General features: G+C 39.1%; 1 protein-coding gene across 3 annotated transcripts in view; it reads left to right on the forward strand.

Annotated features, from left to right (window-relative positions):
- The window catches only part of LAMA2 (laminin subunit alpha 2), a 541,014-nt gene extending 538,551 nt beyond the window's left edge, over nucleotides 1-2,463 (forward strand). For all 3 annotated transcript variants that reach the window (XM_014734836.3, XM_070223794.1, XM_070223795.1), the window contains 2 exons: nucleotides 227-449; nucleotides 2,095-2,463. In XM_014734836.3, the coding sequence (XP_014590322.1) occupies nucleotides 227-449; nucleotides 2,095-2,252 (381 nt within the window). In that variant the 3' untranslated portion in view covers nucleotides 2,253-2,463. The remainder of the gene's footprint in view (nucleotides 1-226; nucleotides 450-2,094) is intronic.
- Nucleotides 2,464-23,039: the final 20,576 nt, after the last annotated feature.

Here is a 23,039-nt window from a genome sequence, read left to right on the forward strand (position 1 = left end):
TCCCAACAATGCCCAAAAGCAAAGAACATAATTTGTGACTTCTGGTCATTATATTTGTATTTTAATTTCTGTCAAGATTTTTTTTTTTTAATTTAGTATGCCTATGTTCATTTTAAACTGTTCCAGCTGATGTCTTTCCTAGAGACCTGAAAATTTTTACTGTGTGAACCATCATGATCTCCTTCCACTGCAACCATCTGTGACTGTTCAATTTCCTACTTTCTAGCTCATGTTTCATGTGGACAATGGCGCCGGTCGATTCACTGCTGTCTATGATGCTGGTATCCCAGGGCAGTTGTGTGATGGACAATGGCATAAAGTCACGGCCAACAAGATCAAACACCGCATTGAGCTGACGGTAGATGGGAACCAGGTGGAAGCCCAGAGCCCAAACCAAGCATCCACATCAGCTGATACAAATGACCCTGTGTTTGTGGGAGGGTTCCCAGGTGAGTGTTGGCTACCCCAGCCAGAATCTCTTTGCTCTATGATGTTGGTAGTTTTAGAAGATATTTATCTTTCCATAAATAATGTCCAAGAATGTGTGCTTAAGTATACTTTCTTCCTAGCTTTAGACCCTGCTCCCATAAATAACATCTTACCTGACATTTCCAGTGTGTAAAATGAGCATATTACTTACATAAACCACATGGGACTAAATTTTTCATGATAGCCCCTGAAGTTTCATTTCTGGGGAAATGGAGGCTACAGGAAATGAATCTGGCTTATAAAAGATATGAAGCATTTAACAGCAATCGAGGCCTGAGTTGGTGTTCTTTCTAACTTTTTTTAAATTAATATACCAGAGGAATCATAAAATGTTATGGAACTTATTTCCTCAAGTTCTGGAAATCATTGGGTTAAAGGTAGCTAATTTCCCCCTTATGTTATTATAGAGTTTATATTTATATTACAAAGAAACACAAGCAATAAGTCGGCACTCAAAAATCCTCCTCGAGGGGCTGGCCCCGTGGCTGAGTGGTTAAGTGCAAGCGCTCCGTCGGTGGCCCAGGGTTTACCTGGTTCGGATCCTGGGCATGGACAACACTCGTCAGGCCGCACTGAGGTGGCATCCCACAGGCCACAACTGGAAGGACCCACAACTAAAATATACAGCTATATATTGGGGGGATTTGGGGAGAAAAAGCAGAAAGAAGAAGAAGAAAAAAAAAAGATTGGCAACGGTGGTTAGCGCGGGTGCCAATCTTTAAAAAAAAAATAATCCTCCTCCTCTAACACTTTAAATATAGCCTGTGAACCACGGAGAGCTACATAAAGTGTCCATAAAGAAGAGTGCCCAACTCGATGAGAAATAAGCCAAGTGCCTCTTAGTGAATATTATAATAACACAGATTCCTGGAATGGTCTGTCAGTATTTGGGCAAGAAAAACTTTCACCCCCATTTATATAGAGCTCCTCTGCTTAACAAAACAAGCAAAATATACATTCAGGAGTGGTTGACATGGAGAAAGATAGATGGGTAACGGGGACCAATTCAGAGATCCTCTTGCCAAAGTTGCTTCTGGGTTTCTGGAAAGACCTGCTTCTGCTTCAATCAGGATAAACCCCACGATATTATGAAGGAGATAATGTACTTCTCCATTCACAGTCTACGAAACGGGATCCTAGTTAGCACCTCTGAGGTGCTGAAAGAAGGGAGTCTATCCTTAAAAAGAGAAAGATTTTGTGTGAGTTTTCAACCGACTTAACCTTTCGGCATTTATTTTTACAATGTAACAAAGTAATAAGGTCACCATTAAAAGCCCATTTCCTAATTCAGTACTTAAAGTATTTGATCGATTGCTTCATTTCATTAAAAAAGTTAATAAGTCACGACTGTAAACTTGTTCATTCCAAACCAAGTTCTTTGATGTCTTAAAATGTCTAATTCTGGATGTCTCCATATCTCGTAATACGTAACTATAAAAAAGTTCGTGTTTCTCTACAAGTTTAACAATTAGTGAAGCTAAGAAGAAAGTCACTAGCTTTACATAGAACAGCCTTCCAATGGAATCGCAAACTAACAACTGACTTTGAAACATGCTGTTAACACAGCAGCTGAATTTCAAAACTGAGCTCTCTGCTGTTTTTCAGACGGCCTCAACCAGTTTGGCCTGACAACCAACATCCGGTTCCGAGGTTGCATCCGGTCTCTGAGGCTCACCAAAGGCACAGGCAAGCCGCTGGAGGTTAATTTTGCCAAGGCCCTGGAACTAAGGGGCGTTCAACCTGTATCGTGCCCAGCCAACTAACAAAAATAAGTTTAACCCCAAGAAGGTCCTTCAAAACAAGTATTATCAAGTAAAATGGATATATTTTACCTATATATGTTGTTAAACTAATTTGTGCATGTATATTGAATTCTTTTTGTATTCAGATGGTGCTAATTCAGATCCCAGACTGAAGTTTAATTCAAATTCTTTCTCAAATCCATGAATATTAAACCAATTATTTCATTCTAAACAATTGCTTGTTTTGTGTGATTTAAAGGATAAAAGCGAACTGACCATAAATGGTTGAATTTGCAACGTGCCCTGGAGTCATCTCAAGAAGAGCTCAGATGTACTTTGTGAAGCCAACTTTTTTTTACTAACTTCTGTTAATACTTTTATCATCCTTTTCCACGTATGCCAGCTTTGCTTTCTGTCCAGGCCATTGAAAACAACAGTGGATTTGGCATGTGTGACTGGAGGAGACAGCGCCCTTACCCCCTATGTTTGGGAAAGCATTAGCAAATCATTTCCCTGACCCAGGTTCCTTATTAGAGAGTTTAACTGGCCATGTGAGTGAATACCTTTTGATGCTGAAGATAGAGGGTATAGATCAGACTCAGGCCAGAGAGCTTAATTACTTGATTTTCTAATTTGATAATGATTTATAGGCTTCGGGGAAACACCAGAACCAAGCTCTAGAGTGACAATTAAGCAGACATTTGATACTACAGTATTGAGGCTCTGGGCTCTGTAAGTTTTCAGTGAATATCACAATGACAGAGAAATAGTGTTGAAATGCATTATTACTTACCAAGAAACAACGAGTCAGAAACATAAAAGGTGTACATCCTTGAGTCTTTTTGAGTTGTAATTTGACCTAACAAATTCGTTTGCTAAAAAATTTGTTTTGTCCTTGTTTTACCCACTGTTTCAATCATCTTCAAATGGGTCTGTGAGAAGACTGGCCTAGATTTTATTCATCAACTTAAGAAGGAAACATTTCATTTGCCATCTTCAGTAGAAATAGTTGTAGTCTAATCACACAGAACATTTAAAAGAACAGACTTCCCTCGCAATGGTAATTTTAGCAAGAGAAGAATAATCCTCTCTGACAACTTTATCCACAGGGGAGGGAAGGTGCTGTTTCTAATCAGGAGATTGCTAAGGCACTCAGCATTTCCTCATCAGCCAGTTGATTGATAGTTCGTCCACACAACTTCGTTCTAGAGCAACTGGTTCTTAACCACGGCTCCATTTTGAAATTACCTAGGAAGCTTTGAAAAAACTGGTGCCTCATCCAGTGATTCTGATTTGGTCTAGGATGTAGCCTGGGCACGAGGATTTTTAAAAAGCTTCCCAGGCAATTTTAAAGCGCCCTCAGGGATGAGAGTCATTGTTCTAAAGAAGAAAGTTATCCGCTATGCCAACAAAGAGTTGTAGAGACTTTTGAGAATTCTACTGTTAACTTTGTCATGGCCTTTTCCACACACATGAAAAAAATAATATAATATTGAATCTAGTTAATGCCTTTTGATCAGCCTTTAAGCAATAAAACTCTTTGAAAACCAACGTGTTTTGAGAGCGAAGACATTAATTCTGCACTCAGTAATGTCTTCACTCTCAAAACACATTTGGGCTTATTCTGGATAATGAGTGGATAAATAGGAGTAAAGCTACTAAGTTCCTAAATTAAAAGCTAATGCCTGGAGCCAGCCCAGTGGTGCAGCAGCTAAGTTCTCACGTTCTGCTTGGGTGGCCCAGTGTTCATCAGTTCGGATCCCAGGCGTGGACCGATGCCCAGCTTGTCAAACCATGCTGTGGCAAGCATCCCACATATAAAGTAGAAGAATATGGGCACGAGGTTAGCTTAGGGCCAGTCTTCCTCAGCAAATAAAAGAGGAAGATTGGTGGCAGATGTTAGCTCAGAGCTAATCTTCCTCCAAAAAAGAAAAAAAAAACCTAATACCTTTCTTTCCTGAATCCTGAAAAGAAAGATACATAACAAATTTGAAAACAAAGGTACTTAATTGGCATTCCGATAGACTCAAGCCCTGCTGAAGACAATTTGTAGGCAAGTGGCTTAGAATGGTAGAGTTGGAAGGGCCCTTTGATATCAATAAATACAATGATTCTCAACTCCAGCTAGACGTTAAAATTGCCTTGGGTACTTAAAAAAAAAGACAGAATCTTACATCTGAATATCACCCCACACCTAAAAGTGTAATCTCTGGGCAGGGCCCTGGCGTTGGCTTGTTTTAAACAACTTCAGTTGATGCTAGTGTGTGACTGAGGCTGTGAACTCCTGGGCTTCTACTGCCTCTGTACTTTATGGGGAGAAACCGGAGGGAACCAGGGAGATTTGGTGGCGTGCTCAAAGTCCCATGTTAGGTAAGTCTTCCAAAGCAGTCCCAAGAAAGTCGATCTGGACCCAAGCAGAAGTCGCTGAATCAGGCGTTGGCTAAACTGGTTCCATAAAAAATTCATACTCTGAAGTGCTTCACGAATTCGTATGGACAAAGCGTGTCCAAATTCTAAGATGAGAAATAAGGAAATTTTATGAAATAGAAAAGTTTCTCGAGCATATTTTGAATTAATTTTCTATGTCAAAAATCAGATTAATTTTTATCCCCAAACAAGATAAAATGTTTCCTGCACCAACTTGATCCCCTCAATAATTTCCTTAACTCCTGCCACCTACAGCAATCATGAAGAAAGCAGAATACTTTTCATTTATTTCCAAACACCCACTCCTACCAGGTTGTCAGCCTTCTTCTTTAAGAAGGTGCTTTTCACTTTAGAAGAAAAACATTTGTGAGGGGGTTTTATTGAAGTCACCATGGTGAGCACCGCTGACAAAGGAAAATAAAGAACGGAGCAGATTTCAGCCCCAAATCACCAGAAGACACCCAGACACTCAAAGCTTCAATTAGTGGTTTTAAAAATCATAGATATTTTCTCCTTCTTTGATATAGCCTATTGTCCCCAACTACAGAACTCTTCTAGATTTTTGACTCAACAACAGAGGAAAAGACTACTTTGACAAACTGAAACTTTCTTGATTTTATGTGAATTATTTACTGAATTGTTTTGTATGTAAAACTGATACCTACGATTAACATGAAAACAAAACAGAATAGTCAATTTTTGCAAGTATCGAGAATAGCCTTCTTTTTCACTGCTGCTTGCAAAGGATGTGACTTATTGCTGATGCAATTTTTGTCTCTTTTTTCAATGTCTTTTAGTCTCCGTTGAATCGAGAGAGATAAAGACATATGTGCAACACTCATTTGCTTAACTGAGATGAGTAGATACTTCAGACCCAAAGGGCACCTGAAGGGAAGGGATGCCCCAGATGGGCCCTGAATTCCATTATTTTGGAATCTTGACATGCAGGGTCTTGGCTCAGACTCACTCTTTGTCATTTGGGCCAGTTACTTAAGTGAGCATGGTATTCGTGCCCATTACTGAAGTGAAGGTGTTATGTCAGGAAATATGTCCCTTCAAATTCGTGCGTTGAACTTCTCCGAAGGTGACTGTGTTTCGAGACAGGGCCTTTAAAGAGGTAATTACGGTAAAATGAAGTCATGGGGTGGGTCATGATCCAGCGACTGCTGTCCGCGTAAGAAGAGGAGACTAGGACACAGGCGTACAGAAAAGACCCTGTGAAGACGCAGAGAAAAGAAGGCCGTCTTCAAGCCAAGGAAAGAAGCCTCCAGAAAAAGCAACGCTGCTGACCCCTTGAACTCAGATTTCTAGCCTCCAGAAACGTGAAAAAATAAATTTTTGTTGTTTAAGCCACCCTGTGTGTAGGCCTTTGCTATGGCAGTCCTGGCAAGCTAGTCAGAGCCTTTCTACATACATGCACACACATACATGCATGCACACACACATGCATGCACGTATACATACATACATACCTAAAGCAGCACATCTCGGGTTCCCTGAAGAGTGACACGTACATCAGAGAAATCGATTATTTTGAACAGTGACTATTGTCACTTACATAAATGAATAGAAAAAAATTGAGACTGAAAATAATAAAAGAACATGCTTAAATAGAGGAAATTGTTTTATATGTGCTTGGAGATATTAGGAATAGCTACATAGCAATTATAAATCAAAGATATAAGGTTCTACTTAATAATACCACTTACTGAACTTTTCAGTACAGTGGATTTTCTGGAGAGCTGGTTGTATACTCGGGTTTAGAGAACCGCTCATTTACCCTTGGACACATCAAAGCACTGCTTTATTTGAAAAAGGTGTCTTCTGGAGCTCAGGCCTTCTGCAGGGACTTACCTATGGTATAAGAGGTGGTAGCAGTGGAGGTGGTGAGAAGTAATTAGATTCTGATATAATTTGAATTACGGATTCCACTAATCATGGATTAGCGTTTCCTGAAGGATTGCCTATGGAAAGTGAGAAAATAAGGTGCTGCAAACTTCTAATCACCTGAAAGGATAGGGGAGCCAATATTCGGGGATGGGGAGGTAGACGGAGTAGGCTTTTTATGGAAAGAAAAACCAGGAGTTTAGTTGAATTCAAACTGTCCATTAGATATCTATGTGCACTGTACTGTAGGCAGTGCAAATATGTGAGTCTGGAGTTCAGAAAAGAGGTCCGAACTATAGATAGAAACATGGGAGTCATCAGAGCGTTGGCATTATTTATAGCCGCAAGTCCAAACGAGATGGCTAAGGGAGTGAGGCGGACCGATACTCCAGCGTTGGAAGTATTAAGAGTACAGGTGTCAGAAAAATTATTTAGAACTTGAAAATTGGCAAAAGAAATTGCTAAGTGTACTTTCAGTGCAGGAGTGGGCTGTTTTACAGCTCTGTAGGGTCAAAGGTATCCTGTAGATTTTTGTCTAGTAGAGATGAAAATAATTTCTGTCTGGTAGAAGACATAACCCAAAAGGTAGCGATTTTCTATCTAATGGAGAAATCTTATCCTAATATTTCTTAAATGCTTTTTAGACCAGTTTTAACATCTTATTGGTTCTTTCATTAACCAATGAGTCATAACTATTTGCCTGAGAGTTATAGCTATTTAACCTTTGAAAACTTTCCTTCAGCAGGAGAGAAGGGGAAACCAGCTGAATTTGCGCAGTTTAATTCAAAACTAAAATTCAGGTCACACAGTTTATTCATTTATGATTGAATTTTCTCAGTATTCTTACCCTGTGTTTTCATTGCTACGTTTCTTTGGAGTAAATATTACTTTAGAAAGTTGAAACAATGTTAAGAAAAAAAAGGTTAAGAAAAGAATTATTGCTTTTTTTTTTTGAGGAAGATTAGCCCTGAGCTAATTACTGCCAATCCTCCTCTTTTTGCTGAGGAAGCCTGGCCCTGAGCTAACATCTGTGCCCATCTTCCTCTACTGTATATGTGGAACGCATACAGTGCCATGTCCGCACCTGATGAACCCTGGCCGCCGAGAAGTGGAACGTGCGCACCTAACCACTGAGCCACCGGGCCGGCCCCGAATTATAGCTTTTTATTTCACTTTTTATTGATAATTACTCTCTCCTGCTAGTTTACTCTCAGCTTTTACATACACAGACACACACACACACACACACACACATATCCAGTCTTACTTGTCTGGTAATGTCGGAGACAGGAACAGGTTATTTGTGGCCAAATACATAACTGACTTTTCTATTACTTTACAGAAGCGTGGCCTGAACTTTTGACACTCAAACTCTTAGATCATATCACACAATCATAGGAACATGGATCAAATTTTTTAATCACTGTGTTGCTTTTGAATTGTATAAGACAAAAACATCGATTTTAAGAAAAAAATTTATATCGCCATATTATTTAAGATCATTTTATATGGCTTATTTATATAATATTTTCTAATAAAGTCCATTATCTTATGTATAACTGAAATAAAACTATTGACTGTTAAAAATCACAAAATATCTGAAGAGACTCTCCCCAGATTTGAAGCCTGTTTGGATTGGCTGACTTGAAATGCAAGCTATGCAGCCTCACAGAATCCATCAGACCGGCCCCAATGGGCACTTCAGGGAGACGGGCGATCATCCTGAAAACTGAAACAGCAGCATGAACACCGTTGACTGCTGGTGGAGAAAGACCAGCCAGACATACTAAGACGTGGGGAACAGAAAAAAACACAACATCAAGCATGACCCCAAATCAAAACTCATCAAACAGATGCTACAAGTATTAGGTGACCATGAGTCACTGAGCTACATTTCTCATTGGTAACTCTATAGAATATGTTCCAGGGTCAGACCATCAAGGATTTTATTTAAATAAGTAAATAATGCCTCATGAGTCTTCAAGAGGTAGGATAGGCCAGCTGATCTCTTTCTATGGAGGCAGGGCAGGAGGAAGGAAGAGGGGGACGGGACGAAAGAAAGAGAGAGATTGAGAATTTTCTCATTTTAAAAGTGATGCCTACTCTAATTTAAATATATAGGTATAATTTAACATATATAGGTATAATTTATAGGTATAAATTTAGGGGTATAAATATATAGTAGAATTTAAATATATAGGTAAAAACAAAATTATTGGTAAATTCCTTTTGTTTGGTCTTAATATGCAGAATGTATGCTAATACTCTAATTGAAATTTTAGCAATGTGCTATGGCATCAAAAATGTATCAAAACTAACTTTATGATCTAATGTTTGCAATTTTTATATTTTTGTACTTTAAAATAGCAATTGTTTCATTTTGATATTTTTCATTTTTTGTTTCTCAATGACAATTAATAAAGGAATTTTTATGCTACTACAAGCAGGCACTTCTCAAAAATACACATTGTTATTCCAAACGGTTTGGTCCAAGTAAATTAAAAGTAAACTGAATATAGTTTAACGGTTTATCTTCTCTTACAAATTGGTTCCTAATGCATTAGAGATAATAATGATGCCTCGTATAAAATTCTTTATCAGATGAATACAAATTATGAGGCACATTTGCAGAAATTGACTTCATCTTGGTCAAAATATCCAGGCATCTGGCATCACTCTTTTGGGTAGAAAACCAACCAAGTAACTGAATCATGATCGTGTTCACCTGGTTTTAATTAACTGGCACGCACTCTCACTTGCCGTGCCAGTGGGCTCTCAACTGTGTAGTTATTAAGGCAAAAATTTAATAGTTATTTTATTTTGTATAATGTCCCTATAAATGGAAATAGAAATTTTTTGCCATTTTGCCTTCATGAAGACAAAAACTCTTTTGAACACAGTCATAAAACCCTGGGGGTAAAAAACCATCACTGAGGAAGTACCGCTTTAGCAATAATTTTCAAATTGTATTTTGAGACACATCAGTGGATCATGAAATCAAATTACAGGATTATAAAAGAGCAATTTATACGACAAAGTAGAACAGAGTGCAGTGCAACGGTACAGAATAGAATAAAACAGAATAGACAACATCAAAGTGCATTGTGCAGAGTAAGCATCATTTTGTGAAACTCGCTTTATGTATGTGTGTGAGTGTGTGTATATGCTGGGTTTACATATAATGAAAGTGTATGTAAAAGGTATTTATTTCTGTAGTTTACAATTTAAAAAATGTGAAGTAGAGATTATCAGAAATAATAATATGGGGAAATAAAACGGCGAACAAAGAAACGGGATTGATAAGGAAATTTTTTTCAGGAAGATTAAAATAAAAGACTTGTAAAAATTGTTACTAATCCAAATAATATTGGTTTAAACCTATGTAATATATACTATTAAACTGAATTCCTAAACTACGCTAGAATATTGTATTTAAAAGTGTAGCTCAGGGGCCAGCCCTGTGGCCGAGCGGTCAAGTTTGCGTGCTCTGCTTCGGCAGCCCAGGGTTTCGCTGGTTCGGATCCTGGGCGCAGACATGGCACCACTTCTCAGGTCATGATGAGGTGGCGTCCCACATGCCATAACTAGAAGGACCCACAACTAAAATATACAACTATATACTGAGGGGATTTGAGGAGAAAAAGCAGAAAAAAAAAAGAAGATTGGCAACAGTTATTAGCTCAGTTGCCAATCTTTAAAAAAAAAAATGTGTAGCTTCATAAATAGCTCCCCAAATGTAATTGCTCAGACTCTACCAGATACCAAGAGATTCAGTAGTGACCAGAAGCTCATCTCCAAAAAGATGTGGTAACAATAAAGAAGGGACATGGGAGAACGATGCTCTCGAAGGAATAATTGAACAGGAGTCTAACAAGAACTGAAGACACCAGGATCCAGCACATGAAAATGAAAAGAGGTCTTTTTTTAAATTAAAACATTGCCAAAATCCCATTTCCTTAGAGGACTCTGAAGAATAGAACCCGTATTAAAAGAAAAACAAATACAAGTAAAAAGACAAACAATAAGGGGCCAGCCTGGTGGCACAGCAGTTTTCTCGTGCTCCACTTAGGTGGTCCAGGGTGTGCGGGTTCAGATCCCGGGTGCAGACCTACACACCACTTGTCAAGCCATGCTGTGGCAGGCGTCCCACATATAGAAAATAGGGGAAGATGGGCACGGATGTTAGCTCAGGGCCGGTCTTCCTCAGCAGAAAGAGGAGGATTGGCGGCAGATGTTAGCTCAGAGCTAATCTTCCTAAAAAAGACAAATAATAAGTTGTTCTGATCAACTTTTCAATTAAGAATAAGATATTTCTTAGAATCCATTTCTAAAAACCAAATTGAGACATAAACTAATGAAAGTTTATGCAACAATAAGAGCTCATGCATAATAAAATATTGGGTAAGATAATATGCTGTATTTTGTGTAGGTTTTTAAAACCCTTTAGAAGATTAAAGAAAAGTACGTTTATTGAATGTATTGAGCTGTAGAAGACATCTGCCCCAAATCTATTCGCCTTACTTCTGGGAAGGACTCCCTACATTTCCTTTGAGGACCTAGCCTTCCCACTATCCTACCGCAGACACGGTTGCTGGTATGGGTGACTCATCGGTGAATTCCATCCCACCTTCCTGCCTGCCGTGACTTGGGGGATAAGGAATCCAGTCAGAACCAATGAGTTTTCTGTTAGGCCTGTTTGGAAAGATTCACCCCACTGCTAAACCAAGGCACAGTGTGTATAGGATGTGACAGCTGGGACTGTTGCATCCAACTTGCTACTGAGGAGCGCCCAGCTGTGCCCAGTGATGGCAGGATGGAACCTGAGGATGAAGCTGACAAAAAGCAGGGTAGAGAAACCATATCTTCAGCGAGTAAAACCTCATCTGAAGGCTGTTATGACTCTGGCCTTTTCAACCAACAAGGGATAGTTCCTTTGTTGTTAAGGCCAATATTAGAGTCTTCTCTCACTTGTAACATTCGGTTCTAACTGAAAGATGTGCCAACAATGTGCTAGGCCCTACACGCACAATCTCTAAATGAATCCTCTCAACATCCCCTCATGGCAGCACTGTTATCATTCCCGCTTTAGATACGAAAAAACAGAGGCTTAAAATAATTGTTAGTTGCCCAAAGTCACTCATCCAGGAAGTCCTGGAACCATGAATTTTAAATTGAAAACATTCACATTAGGTTCAATACTTTCTGAAAGTAAAGTCTTAGAATATTGTTTTTCTTCACATATTACTTTTAAAAAATGGAATTTGCGGATTAAGTTTAGGGTAAAAAGCAGGTATTGCGAGCCCAGGGCTGTTCTCACTGAGAAGAGAGGTAAAAGCTATCATTCCTGACCTTTCTTTCCACAAATATTTTTAAATCCTGTAATATAAAGAAATTGTTACGATGAGAAGCATATATCTTATCCAAGTTTCTTTAATGTGTAAGGAAAACTATCAACCAGGAAAAGCAACGCAAGGGTGTATAGTGTCAGGGTTTTGTGTGGAACCCAAGGAAAGAACAGAAGCCTCATCTCGTAAAGACGTGTGATCAAGAAGTGAAAACCATCGGTTCCCCCACGCTTGTTCTGCCTCCATCTCTGCTTCCCATTGTGTTGCTGCTTCCATCTTCCCTCTCTCCAGATGGGACTCCCTGCTATGGCTGCGTGTACATAGGCAACTTCTGATCACAAAAGTTATTTTTCAAGTTGCCCATAGAGAAGTGCTAGCTACTTTCCATCCAAATTTTTCATTCCCTAAATAGAAAGCATGATTGGTTGGGTATGAACCAAGTGTTGATCTCTTGTGATCAAATCAGTGTGGCCAAGGGAAGGATTGGGTAGTACAAATAGACCTGTATATAACATTCCTCCAAGGCCGAGAGGTGGGAGAGATCCTGGAGAGGAGGGAAACTGACTACACAGAAGCCCACAAGGCTGTTCAACTATAGCATGGCAGCAAGACAAAATAAGACAGAGTCAGTGCTAAATTCAGGGTGCATACAAGTTTCAGGGAGAAGGGGTTCTGTGGGGTCATCAGGAGAGGCTTGGAGACCCTAGTGGGACTTTGACCCTGACTCTCCCTCTGCTCCAACTTCTGATCAACAACTTCAGTTATGCACCAACGTCAATTATTGCAGTGTGTGGGTTTTTTCCCCACAGCACCAAGCAATTCTTGGACACCAGCTGGGAGTCCTACAATTTAACTCAACTCTGACACTATCTACCTGGAGATAGCATCAGATCCCACAAGGTTAAGGGCTCAGTCTTACAAGACCACCTCACTCTTCTTCAGAGGCAATCACAAGTCCAGGTTGTCACCTGTGAATCTGAGGTTCCAACAACCCCCTCTTTGGATTCAATTAATTTGCTAGAGTGACTCACAGAACTCAAAGAAACAATTTACTTATTAGATCACTGGTTTATATTAGAAAGATCTAACTCAGGAACAGCCAGATGGAAGAGATGCATATGGCAAGGTATGAGGTAAGGGGCACAGAGCTTCCACATTCTCTGAGTGTGCCACTCTCCCCAAATCTCCACATGGTCACCAACCTGGAAGCTCTCTGAACCCCAACCTTTTAGGTTTTTATAGGGACTTCATTACCCAGTCATGATTGGCTAAATCATTGGCCGTTGGCGATTGATTCAACCTCAGCCCACTCCCCTCCCTGGAGGTCCAGGGTTGAGACTGAAAGTTCTAGCCCTCTAATTACATGGTTGGTTCCCCTGGCAACCACTTCATCTTTAGGTAACCAGTTGCTTTCTGAAAGTCACCTCATTAACATAACAGAAGACATCTTTATGTCTCTCATCACTTTGGAAATTCCAAGGATTATATTTCTTGTCATAAATCACAATATTACAGACTTGAACTTGGCCATAAGAGATTTGGGAAGGAGGAGAAAGGTAATCCAAATAGGGAAATCTGAAACCCAGACTCCTACAGAAAGGGATCTAATGAATGCAAGTATCATATTTTAATAAAATATGTAACAACAGAAACAGACATTGACCAAAAAAATGAACCATGTTGAAACTAGAGCTGTTTTTGATATTCCCAAAGAGGTCGTAAAAATTATGTAGTGTCTCTTAGAATCCTTCCAAAAGACATGGTAAATGAACTTCTAAACTAAGTACTGGTTTTGAAATAAGTTTTATCACCGCAACTAAAAAATATTGAGTCATTGATTAAATGATAATGAGTTTTTAAAATCCTTCTTCTTTCTCCTCCTGCTTCTAAACAACCTCATCTGATACTTCAATCTAAATTGCTCCATCATTTAAAGGCCTAGTGTCTACTCAAAATGTTTGGTTGGTTTGTTTATTGCAGTCGACATAGTGCAAATATGAAAAAAATCTAATTTTCGTAATGGAAGGCTTATAATCGACTCAATCCAATGTATTTCTGAGTGATTAATAAAGCTACTTTTCCTCATAGCAATGAGACAGACATTAAATAAAAACATCTCTCAAGAGTACATAGTAATCCAGTGACCTTCTCATTATCTAAAAACACTATAAACTGATCCAAGTGGAACATGGACACTGAATCCACACTCAGCTCTGCTGAACTAAAGTACATAGATTGTTTTCCCACTCGAATGGAATAAAAATTGTAAAACTCATATAATGAGCTTTATTTATGCTTTCTAAATCAAATATGATTTTCAGAAGTGATTTTTCAAGAAATTCTAAAAAGAAGTACCAATATTCAGAGCATGAAAAATTGTAAAGTGCCTCTTCCACCCTTTTCTCTTACTGTTTTCTCCCCTTTCCTCTGCCTTTCCACTATGTCACTCTCTTGTTTAAAAACAGCCTAATCTTGATGAATGCCAGATTAAGATCAATAGACATGGCTATTAAAAACACAGAAGAAGAAAAGTTTATCGCTCCTCTCTCATCCAACACCTAATATTGAGGGCCTCCTATGTGTAATGCCCTGTCCAGGTGCTGGAGACACTATGTTGAATAAGAGGGATGGACTTCCTTGTCTCTTCCATTCTTATGGAAATTAGTAATTATTTGTTAATAAAATAAAAGCTTATAATAAGTGCTATAAAGCTAACACATGAGAGTAAAACTGAAGGAAATAGTGGGAACCAACTTTAGAATGGGTGCTCAGGAAAGGATCTTCTGAGCCGGTGACCCAATGCTGATGCCTAAAAATGAGAAGAAGCCAATTATGTGAAAAGTATGTGCATGTGTGTAGGAGAGGCAGGGCCTCGTGTCATGTCAGAAGGCAGCCCAAGCAGAAGGACTAGAATGTGCAAAGACCCTGAGGTAGGACAGAACAGATGTCTTTTAGGAAGGAGAAACAAATCGGTGTGGCCAGAGGATAGCAAACCAGTAGAAGGGTGGCATGAACTGAGGTTGGACAGAATGACAGGGCCACCTCATTCAGGGTGTTACAGGCCATGGGGATGAATTGGGGTATTGGTTTAGGAACCATGAGAGGCCACTGAAGGATTTTAAACATAGGGTCTGATTCAAATTCTGTTGCTGCTCTCTAGAGACAGGTGGAGAGGCACAAAAGTAGAAGAAGGGAGATCCTGCAGTAATTCTGGCAAAAAGACAATGGTGGCTTGGATTAGGGTGTGTTTGTAGAAATAAAGAGAAGAAAATAAATTACAGAATATTTTGAAGAAGCAATTGGACTTACAGAGGGATTAGGTGTGTGGGAGGTGTCTGAAGGAGCAGACAAGGAGGGAGAAGTCAAGGACAGCTTTGAGATTTCTGGTTTGAATGACCATGTAGATGATGATAGTATCATTTACTGGATTAAGGAAGACTAGGGAGGTGAGTGGAGGGTAACAATCATCATGCTATTGCTTAACAGAAAGCCCAGACTTAATTTGCTTTAAATCTTATGAAAATGCGTTATGTGACATAACTAAGAGGTACATAGCAGGGCAAGATCCAGGGGCTGTGCGTTAGGGCTGTAGGTCTACTTCTCTGTGGTCCTCTTAGCTCTGTCCTATTCCATATAGAGTCACGCGGCACTTACTGATGTTTCAGTCAACCACAGACAGCATATACGATGATGGTCCCGTAAAATTAGTACCATATAGCCTAGGTGTGGAGTAGGCTATACCACCTAGATTTGTGTAAATACACTCTATGATGTTCGCACAAAGACAAAATCCCCTAACAACGTATTTCTCAGAACGTGTCCCTTTCTTTAAGTGATGCATGACTTTATGGGGTCTATCCTCAGGCACAATGGCTGCCACAGTTTCAGGCATCAGCTCTTCCAGAGATGGGAATGGCTATCTCAACCATTGTCTCCTTTATAGTAGTGAAGACAGATTTTCTAGATGGCTTGCGGAAGGCCCTCCTCGGGTCTTAACAACACCCTAAACCAACTGCGTGCACGGAGAAAGGGATCTCCATATTGTTTAATATCAATCAGGATTTTTCCCTGAAAATAAAGATAGAATCCTCCCCCTAAATTGAGTGAGGAAGTTCCAAATCATAAAATAAAATCAGGACCTACGAATTTACGCAAATTTATTGAAAATGTATGTCCACCTAAAATCCTGCGCAAAAATGTTTATAGCAGCTTTATTCATAATTTTCAAAAACTGGAAGCAACGAAGATGTCTTTCAATAGGTGAATGGATAAGTAAACTGTGGGCTATCCAGACAATGAAATATTATTCATAAATAAAAAGAAATGAGCTCTCAAGCCATGAAAAGACATAGAGGAATCTTAAATGCTTAATATTTCTTAGTGAAAGAAGCCAATCTGAAAAGATTACATAGTGTTTGGTTCCAACTACATGACATTCCGGAAAAGACAAGACTGTGGAGACAGTAAAAATAGCAGTGGTTGCCAGGGGGTCAGGGAAGGAGTGGGGAGGGATGAATAGATGGAACACAGGGTTTTTAGGGCAGTAAAACTATTCTGTATGATACTATAATGGTGGATACATGACATAATGCATTGGTCACAGTCCACGTTATACAGCACAAATGTAAACATTCACGTGAACTGTAGACTTTAGTTAATAATAGTTTATCAATACTGGTTCATCGATTGCTATAAATGTACCACACTATAATGCAAGATGTTAATAATGGGGGAAACTGTGTGGAGGTGGGAGGTAGGGAGCATGGGAGCATGGGAAGGAGGTACATTGGAACTCTCTATACGTTCTGCTCAATCTTTTCTTAAACCTAAAATTGCTCTAAAACTAGTCTATCAAAATAAAATAAAATTAGAGCTCTGCCAGTAAGAAACATGAGATAGACAGAGTTGCATAGGTGGCTAACAGTGTCTACAACAGGTGAGGGAAAGAATGAGTGTGCCTTTTCAAACATACTGATTTGAGATGTGAACTATCACAGGGATGTTTCAGGTAGGCAGTTGGATATGTGAATCTGATGCTTAAAGGAAAGATCTGGGGGACATACATGAATTTGGAGGCAAGGACTCAAGAATCCATGGAGATCAGTAAGATTACCTAGAAAAGAGAGTAGTGAGGGAGAGAGAGCCCCTAGGAGCAGATTTGAAGAGCCACCAACCTAGAGGTTGGACGTAGGGAGTTGATGTCAACAAAGGAGAATGGAAACGAGTGGAAAATTAGATTTCAGGAAAACGTGCTATCAGGGAAGATAAGAGAGGAGAGTTTTTCAAGATAGGAGTAGTGTTGAATGTGTTTTTCGAAAGATAAATGAGAAGACGGTCCTTTAGTAGAAAACATGATGACCTTGGCAAGAGCTCTTTCTGTACATTGGTGGAGGAAGACTTAGTTTGAACAGCGAATGGAAAACAAGGAATTAAAGAGAGATTTTATAAACAATTAAATGTTTCCTACTTTTTTAATAAAGGGATTATTTTGTGTCAGTCCAATGTCTTGCATATAAATTTATCCCACTCACCAAAGAAGTAAAATGAAATAAGAACGTTAAATTATTTGAACACATGCGTGCCAACATGATTCTGATAAAAGATGCTGGTCCATTGAACAAGTTTATACTGCTCCATAAAAGACACTGGTTCTCGGAGGGGAGCGGCGGCTCCGGTGACTGAGAGATCACTAACTAATCAGATCACACATCTTCTTACCCAGGTCGCTCAGCCAGATTCCAACTTGGGAATTGAAGGAGGGCAGAATGCTGCCAGATTTCTAGAGCTTAAATAATGCAGTTTAAAAAATCACTCTCCATCCATCAGTAAGTAATAAAACCTTATACACTTATTACAGTAGAATAAAAACAAACAAGATAAAACATAAAAGTAAAACATAGAAATATGGATAATCCAGTAGAATGTAGCGGACCAAAAGATGAAATTGAATGAAGTGTAAGCACTAGGACTAACCACAGGCTCCTTACCACCACACCTTTCTCCCCCAAACACCACATAGGAAGGCAAGCAGGGCCCTGTAAGATGAAGTGGCTGCTGCAGAATGTGAGTGACTTCTGACTGTTTTGCCAGCTGAGCTCCTACTGGAAAGGACATCTGATAAGTTGAGGTTCTAGGAGGGGTCTCCATTCTTTGGTAACTCCAATGTGACCACAAAATCCAACAAAAATCTCCTCAGGTAACCTCAAAAAGCTTAAATAATATTGAGTTTATAAGCAAAGGTCTTACCTGACATCATTTCATGTCCATCTTGTTTTATTGCAATGGCAAGGTGTGTACTAAGGCCAGACTCGGAGAGTGGATGTATGTACTGGGGGCAGATTAGGGCACAGGGACAATTGACAAAGTTCCTGCTCCATGTGAGGCATTCAGAAGGCTGTGTCAACCATAACCAATGAGTCTCGGATCAGATGATTGGGCGGAAAGAAAGATTTGGATGGAAACATTTGCTCTGAGGGCTATTTTGGAAGCGTTCAAATATAACCACGTGTCAGAGATACCGCAGAGAGTTCCTCTTAGAAGGGAAGGAGACATGCTAGCTTAGTGAGATAGAAAAGGAGTCGACCCAAAAGGCAGAAGATCAGTCTGGTTTCCACCATTTAGATGTCTGATTTTAGATGAATCACTGAAACTCTTTGAGCCTCATTCGCCTCATTTGTAAATAAAAATAACATCCTATTCTGTGCCTGACTCAGAGACTTCAATTTTGCATTTCCCTCCTTTATTCCTACATGATGTTGAATACATATTCTTCCCTTTTTTCCTACTGGTTTATAGTTACACTTTCAATTTTTATTCTTTTAATTTTTTAAATTTATGATTAATTCTTTAACTTTAAAGATACACAGCTTAAAGTCTAAATTTGATTTCAATATAAATTCTAAAAGGATTTAGGATTCTTCATCTTCATCCTTTCCATCTTCCATGTTATTTCTGTCTAGTGGTTTAGTTCCACTTTGCTTTAAACTCACCACAAGTAGTTGTTGTTGGATTTTTGTTGTTGTTTTGGGGTTTTTTAAAAGAACACTTCAGTTTAAAAACTTTGCTTGCCATTTCTTCCTGGATTCCACCTCCTCCTTCTGGATTCTTTCGTTTGTTTTTCTTGCTGAGAAATATTATTTAATTAGATCATTCAGTGAGAGTAAACCTCTTAGCTTTTAAATATCTGGAAACATGTTTGTTTCATTTCTGATACTGAATGATAGTTTTGAGTGTAGAATTCCAGGCTCACACTTTCCCTCAGCACTTTGAAGATACAATTGCATCACACTCCTGTGTGTGTGTCAGTTGTCACTGATCTGAAGTCTCTTTTTATTCTGATTGGCATCTTTGTAAGTTTTCTTTCTTTTCTCTCTGATAGTTTTTTTGGTTTTTTGGTGAGGAAGATTGGCCGTGAGCTAACATCTGTGCCAATGTTCCTCTATTTTGTATGTGGGACGCCTGCCACAGCATGGCTTGATGAGCAGTGGGTAGGTCCACGCCCAGGATCTGAACCCACAAACCCTGGGCCACCAAAATGGAGTGTGTGAACTTAACCGCTAGGCCACCAGGCTGGCCCCTCTGATAATTTTTGAGATTGTTCCTTTGTTTATGATAATCTGTAGTTTCACTACAATGTATTTAGGTGAAGGTTTGGTTTTCTTTGTGCTGTTCAGAATTCAATGTACTTTTTAAATATAAGACAAGTTTTCTTGCAATTTGGGAAAATTCTCTAACCTATCTCTTTGAATATTGCCGCTTCCAAATTATCCTATTCTCTCCATTTGAATCCCACATAACTTTAATTGGAATTTCTCATTTTATCTTCCACAGGGCTACTTGTCTTTCATAATTCCATGGGCAAATTCAGGTTTTTGGGGACCTGCAATTTATACAATCTGAGAGTCTTTTGACAGAAAGAATACAAAGTATGAATAGAAAATTAGACGTGAAGTGAATATTTCTCTAGAATAAAAAAAATAAATCACACAAATTATATATTGAAACAAAACAGACAAATACCACAAACATAAGAAACTCTGGAAAAATATAATTTGTATATTAACTGTTTGAATACCTCCATAATACTTTTTTCTTCATTTTTGAGTGTGTATTCTTCTATGACAATAATTATGTAATATCTTTTTCAGTTGAGGGAATAGAATGATGTTTTCGTCTGTTCTCTTGTTTGGTTCTTGTTACTGATAATTCGTCTTTACAAAGGCTTCTTTTAGTGCCACATTTTATCATTGGTAATGTCTGTGTTTCGGCTCGTCAGATATGGGAAAAACCACTGGCAAGTTTCTTTCGTATATTAACTGTAAGACCACATCCCGGTCCCAGATATATCAAACCTTCTTTGTTATCCTTACTGTCTCAGTACCAGGGGCTAAAGGACATTTTCCAATCATGAAATGACCTCTGGTCCTGCCTTTCGGTGACATGATGCTAGGTATTTTGGCACCGTGGTACTAAAAGTATTCCTGGAAGCCATTCTAACCCTAGGATGCCTACAGCAACTTAGCTACACCAAGAAGTCACTGCAAACTACATAAATATATCCCACCAATCGCAAACCAAAATATCCCCATGTCAACTTTCCCTAAAATGTACACAGCCACTCAATTGCTACCTAACATGAGGAAAGTGTGACAGAGGCCAAATGGAATAGAAAGATGATACAGCAGTCTTAAGCAATGGCAGCTTAAAATCTCACTTTCGCAAATTTTAAAGAAACGTATAATAATATGAACACATTGCTAAGGAAGGGCATATTGCTGGAAGGATTGTTCCACACAAGTGAAGGACCTGGAGCATAAGCATCATTCACTATAAATCTGGCAAACCTGTTTCTATCTAGTTCCCATTCCTTTACCTCTTTCCACTGTATTCTGATTTCTTCACTTCTATTTTGCATTTCACGAATTTTCTTTTCAGTGAAATTACTATTTATCTCATCTATTAACTTTTTCATTTCAACTTTTTTATTTCTGAAATTTCTATTTTGTTGTTCTTCACACCTTCCTGTAATTTAAAAAAATAATAATATCCTCTTCTTATGTATTCAATTTCTTCTGCTGTATCTCTACGCATTTTAAAGATACTTATATTTTAATTTATTCCAAGTTGCTCTATTATCTATAATTTCTTGAGTGAGAATGCTCCGGATTTTTGTGCCAACTAACGATCTCAGGGTGGTAGAGTACCCTTGTGTTTTGTAGTCTTTGACTGTGCGTCATCGCGATGAGAGTCTCTGTGCGCTGGCTTATGAAGGCATCCCCATGGGGCAGTTCCTGTTCACCTTTATGAACAAAGCCCAGGTCTAGCACTCTGCCACATGTGGGGTCTGCAGCCTCAAAACCATCTCTTCACTGGTATTAAAACCCCATCCTCTTGTTGCAAATGGATGTGAGACAGTTTGATCATTCAGCAAATAGTAGATTTTGGGGGAGACTGTTGTTATCTTCCCATGGATTGAGGTAGGGAGCGGCTGATACCACACATAGACATAAACACACATGCATCACAAGTATATAACCTCCATAACCGATGGTATATCACAAAGAAAGCAAGCAATGAGCCAAATTCTGCTCACCAGCCCCCCACAAAAAAGAAGGCAAATATTTATTAGCAAGCAAGTACAAAATTAGTTACATGCTTGTGGTCTTTGCCTCATGGCACCTTGCATATAATCTTGCTCCCACACAGAAACAATATTCTCATGGCAGAACTACCTAGATTTGGAGTCAGATCAGCTGACTGGGTCCCCCCATGATGTGGAGGAACATAGGACCAGTTTTGTGCTGGAGACCTCAAGCACGACAATAGCTGTACCAGTCTTCTAAGCTGCGTGATTTTCATACTTTGTACCTGGACGATGTTCCTAATCAAACATCTATCTTGAAAGCAACTCATTTCACCACTGAAGAAATTGTTTCTAACATCCCTTAAACTAGTAACAACCTCTCTGGGGAAGATTTTGATAATATTTGAAATGCTAAGCACGCACCCGTGACAGTGTGGATTCCTGACAAAGGTACTTCAAATACTGACTAACCCTATCTGTCTCTGTATTTGTCAGCTATAGTCTTTCACATTGTAGGAAAGTATCTCCATCTAACTGGAAAGATGGCCTAGAATCACGTTCTAGCAGCTTCATGACCATTTCAGCTTGAGAATTCCAGGGTACAGCGCTCCTCTTAAATGTAGTATTCAGAACCAAATGACCTGAAGTAAGTCAAACATCATCAGGGAAAACACGACTCTTAAGCCACTGAGATAGACATTCTAATTGTTTGCATGATCAAAGAGGTTTTTTCAGCTGCTCTTTGGCTGGTGTTGAGTTTTTAATCACCTGTTATTATTCAAACACACACACATCTGCTCAAGTTAGGGTTCCTCCATATTGTAATTGTATAATTAATTTTTTATACCTAAATTCAGGATTTATATGTATCCCTTTTACATTTAATTTTACAATTTTCCCTCCATAACATACAAGTTTTTTTTTTTTTTAGAATATTTATTCTGCCATCTGGGTGAACAGATGGATGGATGGATAACATCTAACATTACTCCACTAAGTAGACCATGTTTTACAGTCAGCAAGCCTGTCCTAAAGCTATTTCAGGCTCTGGATCCTGCTTCTATTATTTCCCTATCATTGCCCCACTTTCTCTCCTTTTTGGAAGTTGCAAGCAGTCCCCACTAGCAGCCAAGGAAATTGCAACTAAAGAGAAGAGCTAACTATGAAGAAATGGTAATTTATGAAATGGTACCCTGTGGCCTGCATTATTACAGGCTCCCAATGAGCCTAACTCCCTTTGGGGGAGCAGCTTATACAGTAGGAGAAGCTGATTCAATGTATTTCTGATTCTGCATCCTCCCCTGGTAGTCGGTATGCTGCCACCAACTCTGCTAAGTGATCAAGTTTCATGGCACACGTAATGATAGCACTGCGGGACTTTAGCAAGCAACCAAAATTGGAGGTGGCTGGGGAAAGCAAACAATTATGGAAAAGCTAAGGATCAGAGAGAGGCCGCTCCTAAGGTAGAAAATTCTTCCTGTTTCAGCCTTGAGTCCGGGGAAACATAAGTACAATGGTCAGTTGTACACTGTCCAATAGTCATGGACTTTGGTCGCTACCAGCCTG

Source organism: Equus caballus, chromosome 10 (genome assembly GCF_041296265.1).
Source record: "Equus caballus isolate H_3958 breed thoroughbred chromosome 10, TB-T2T, whole genome shotgun sequence".
Taxonomy (NCBI): domain Eukaryota; kingdom Metazoa; phylum Chordata; class Mammalia; order Perissodactyla; family Equidae; genus Equus; species Equus caballus.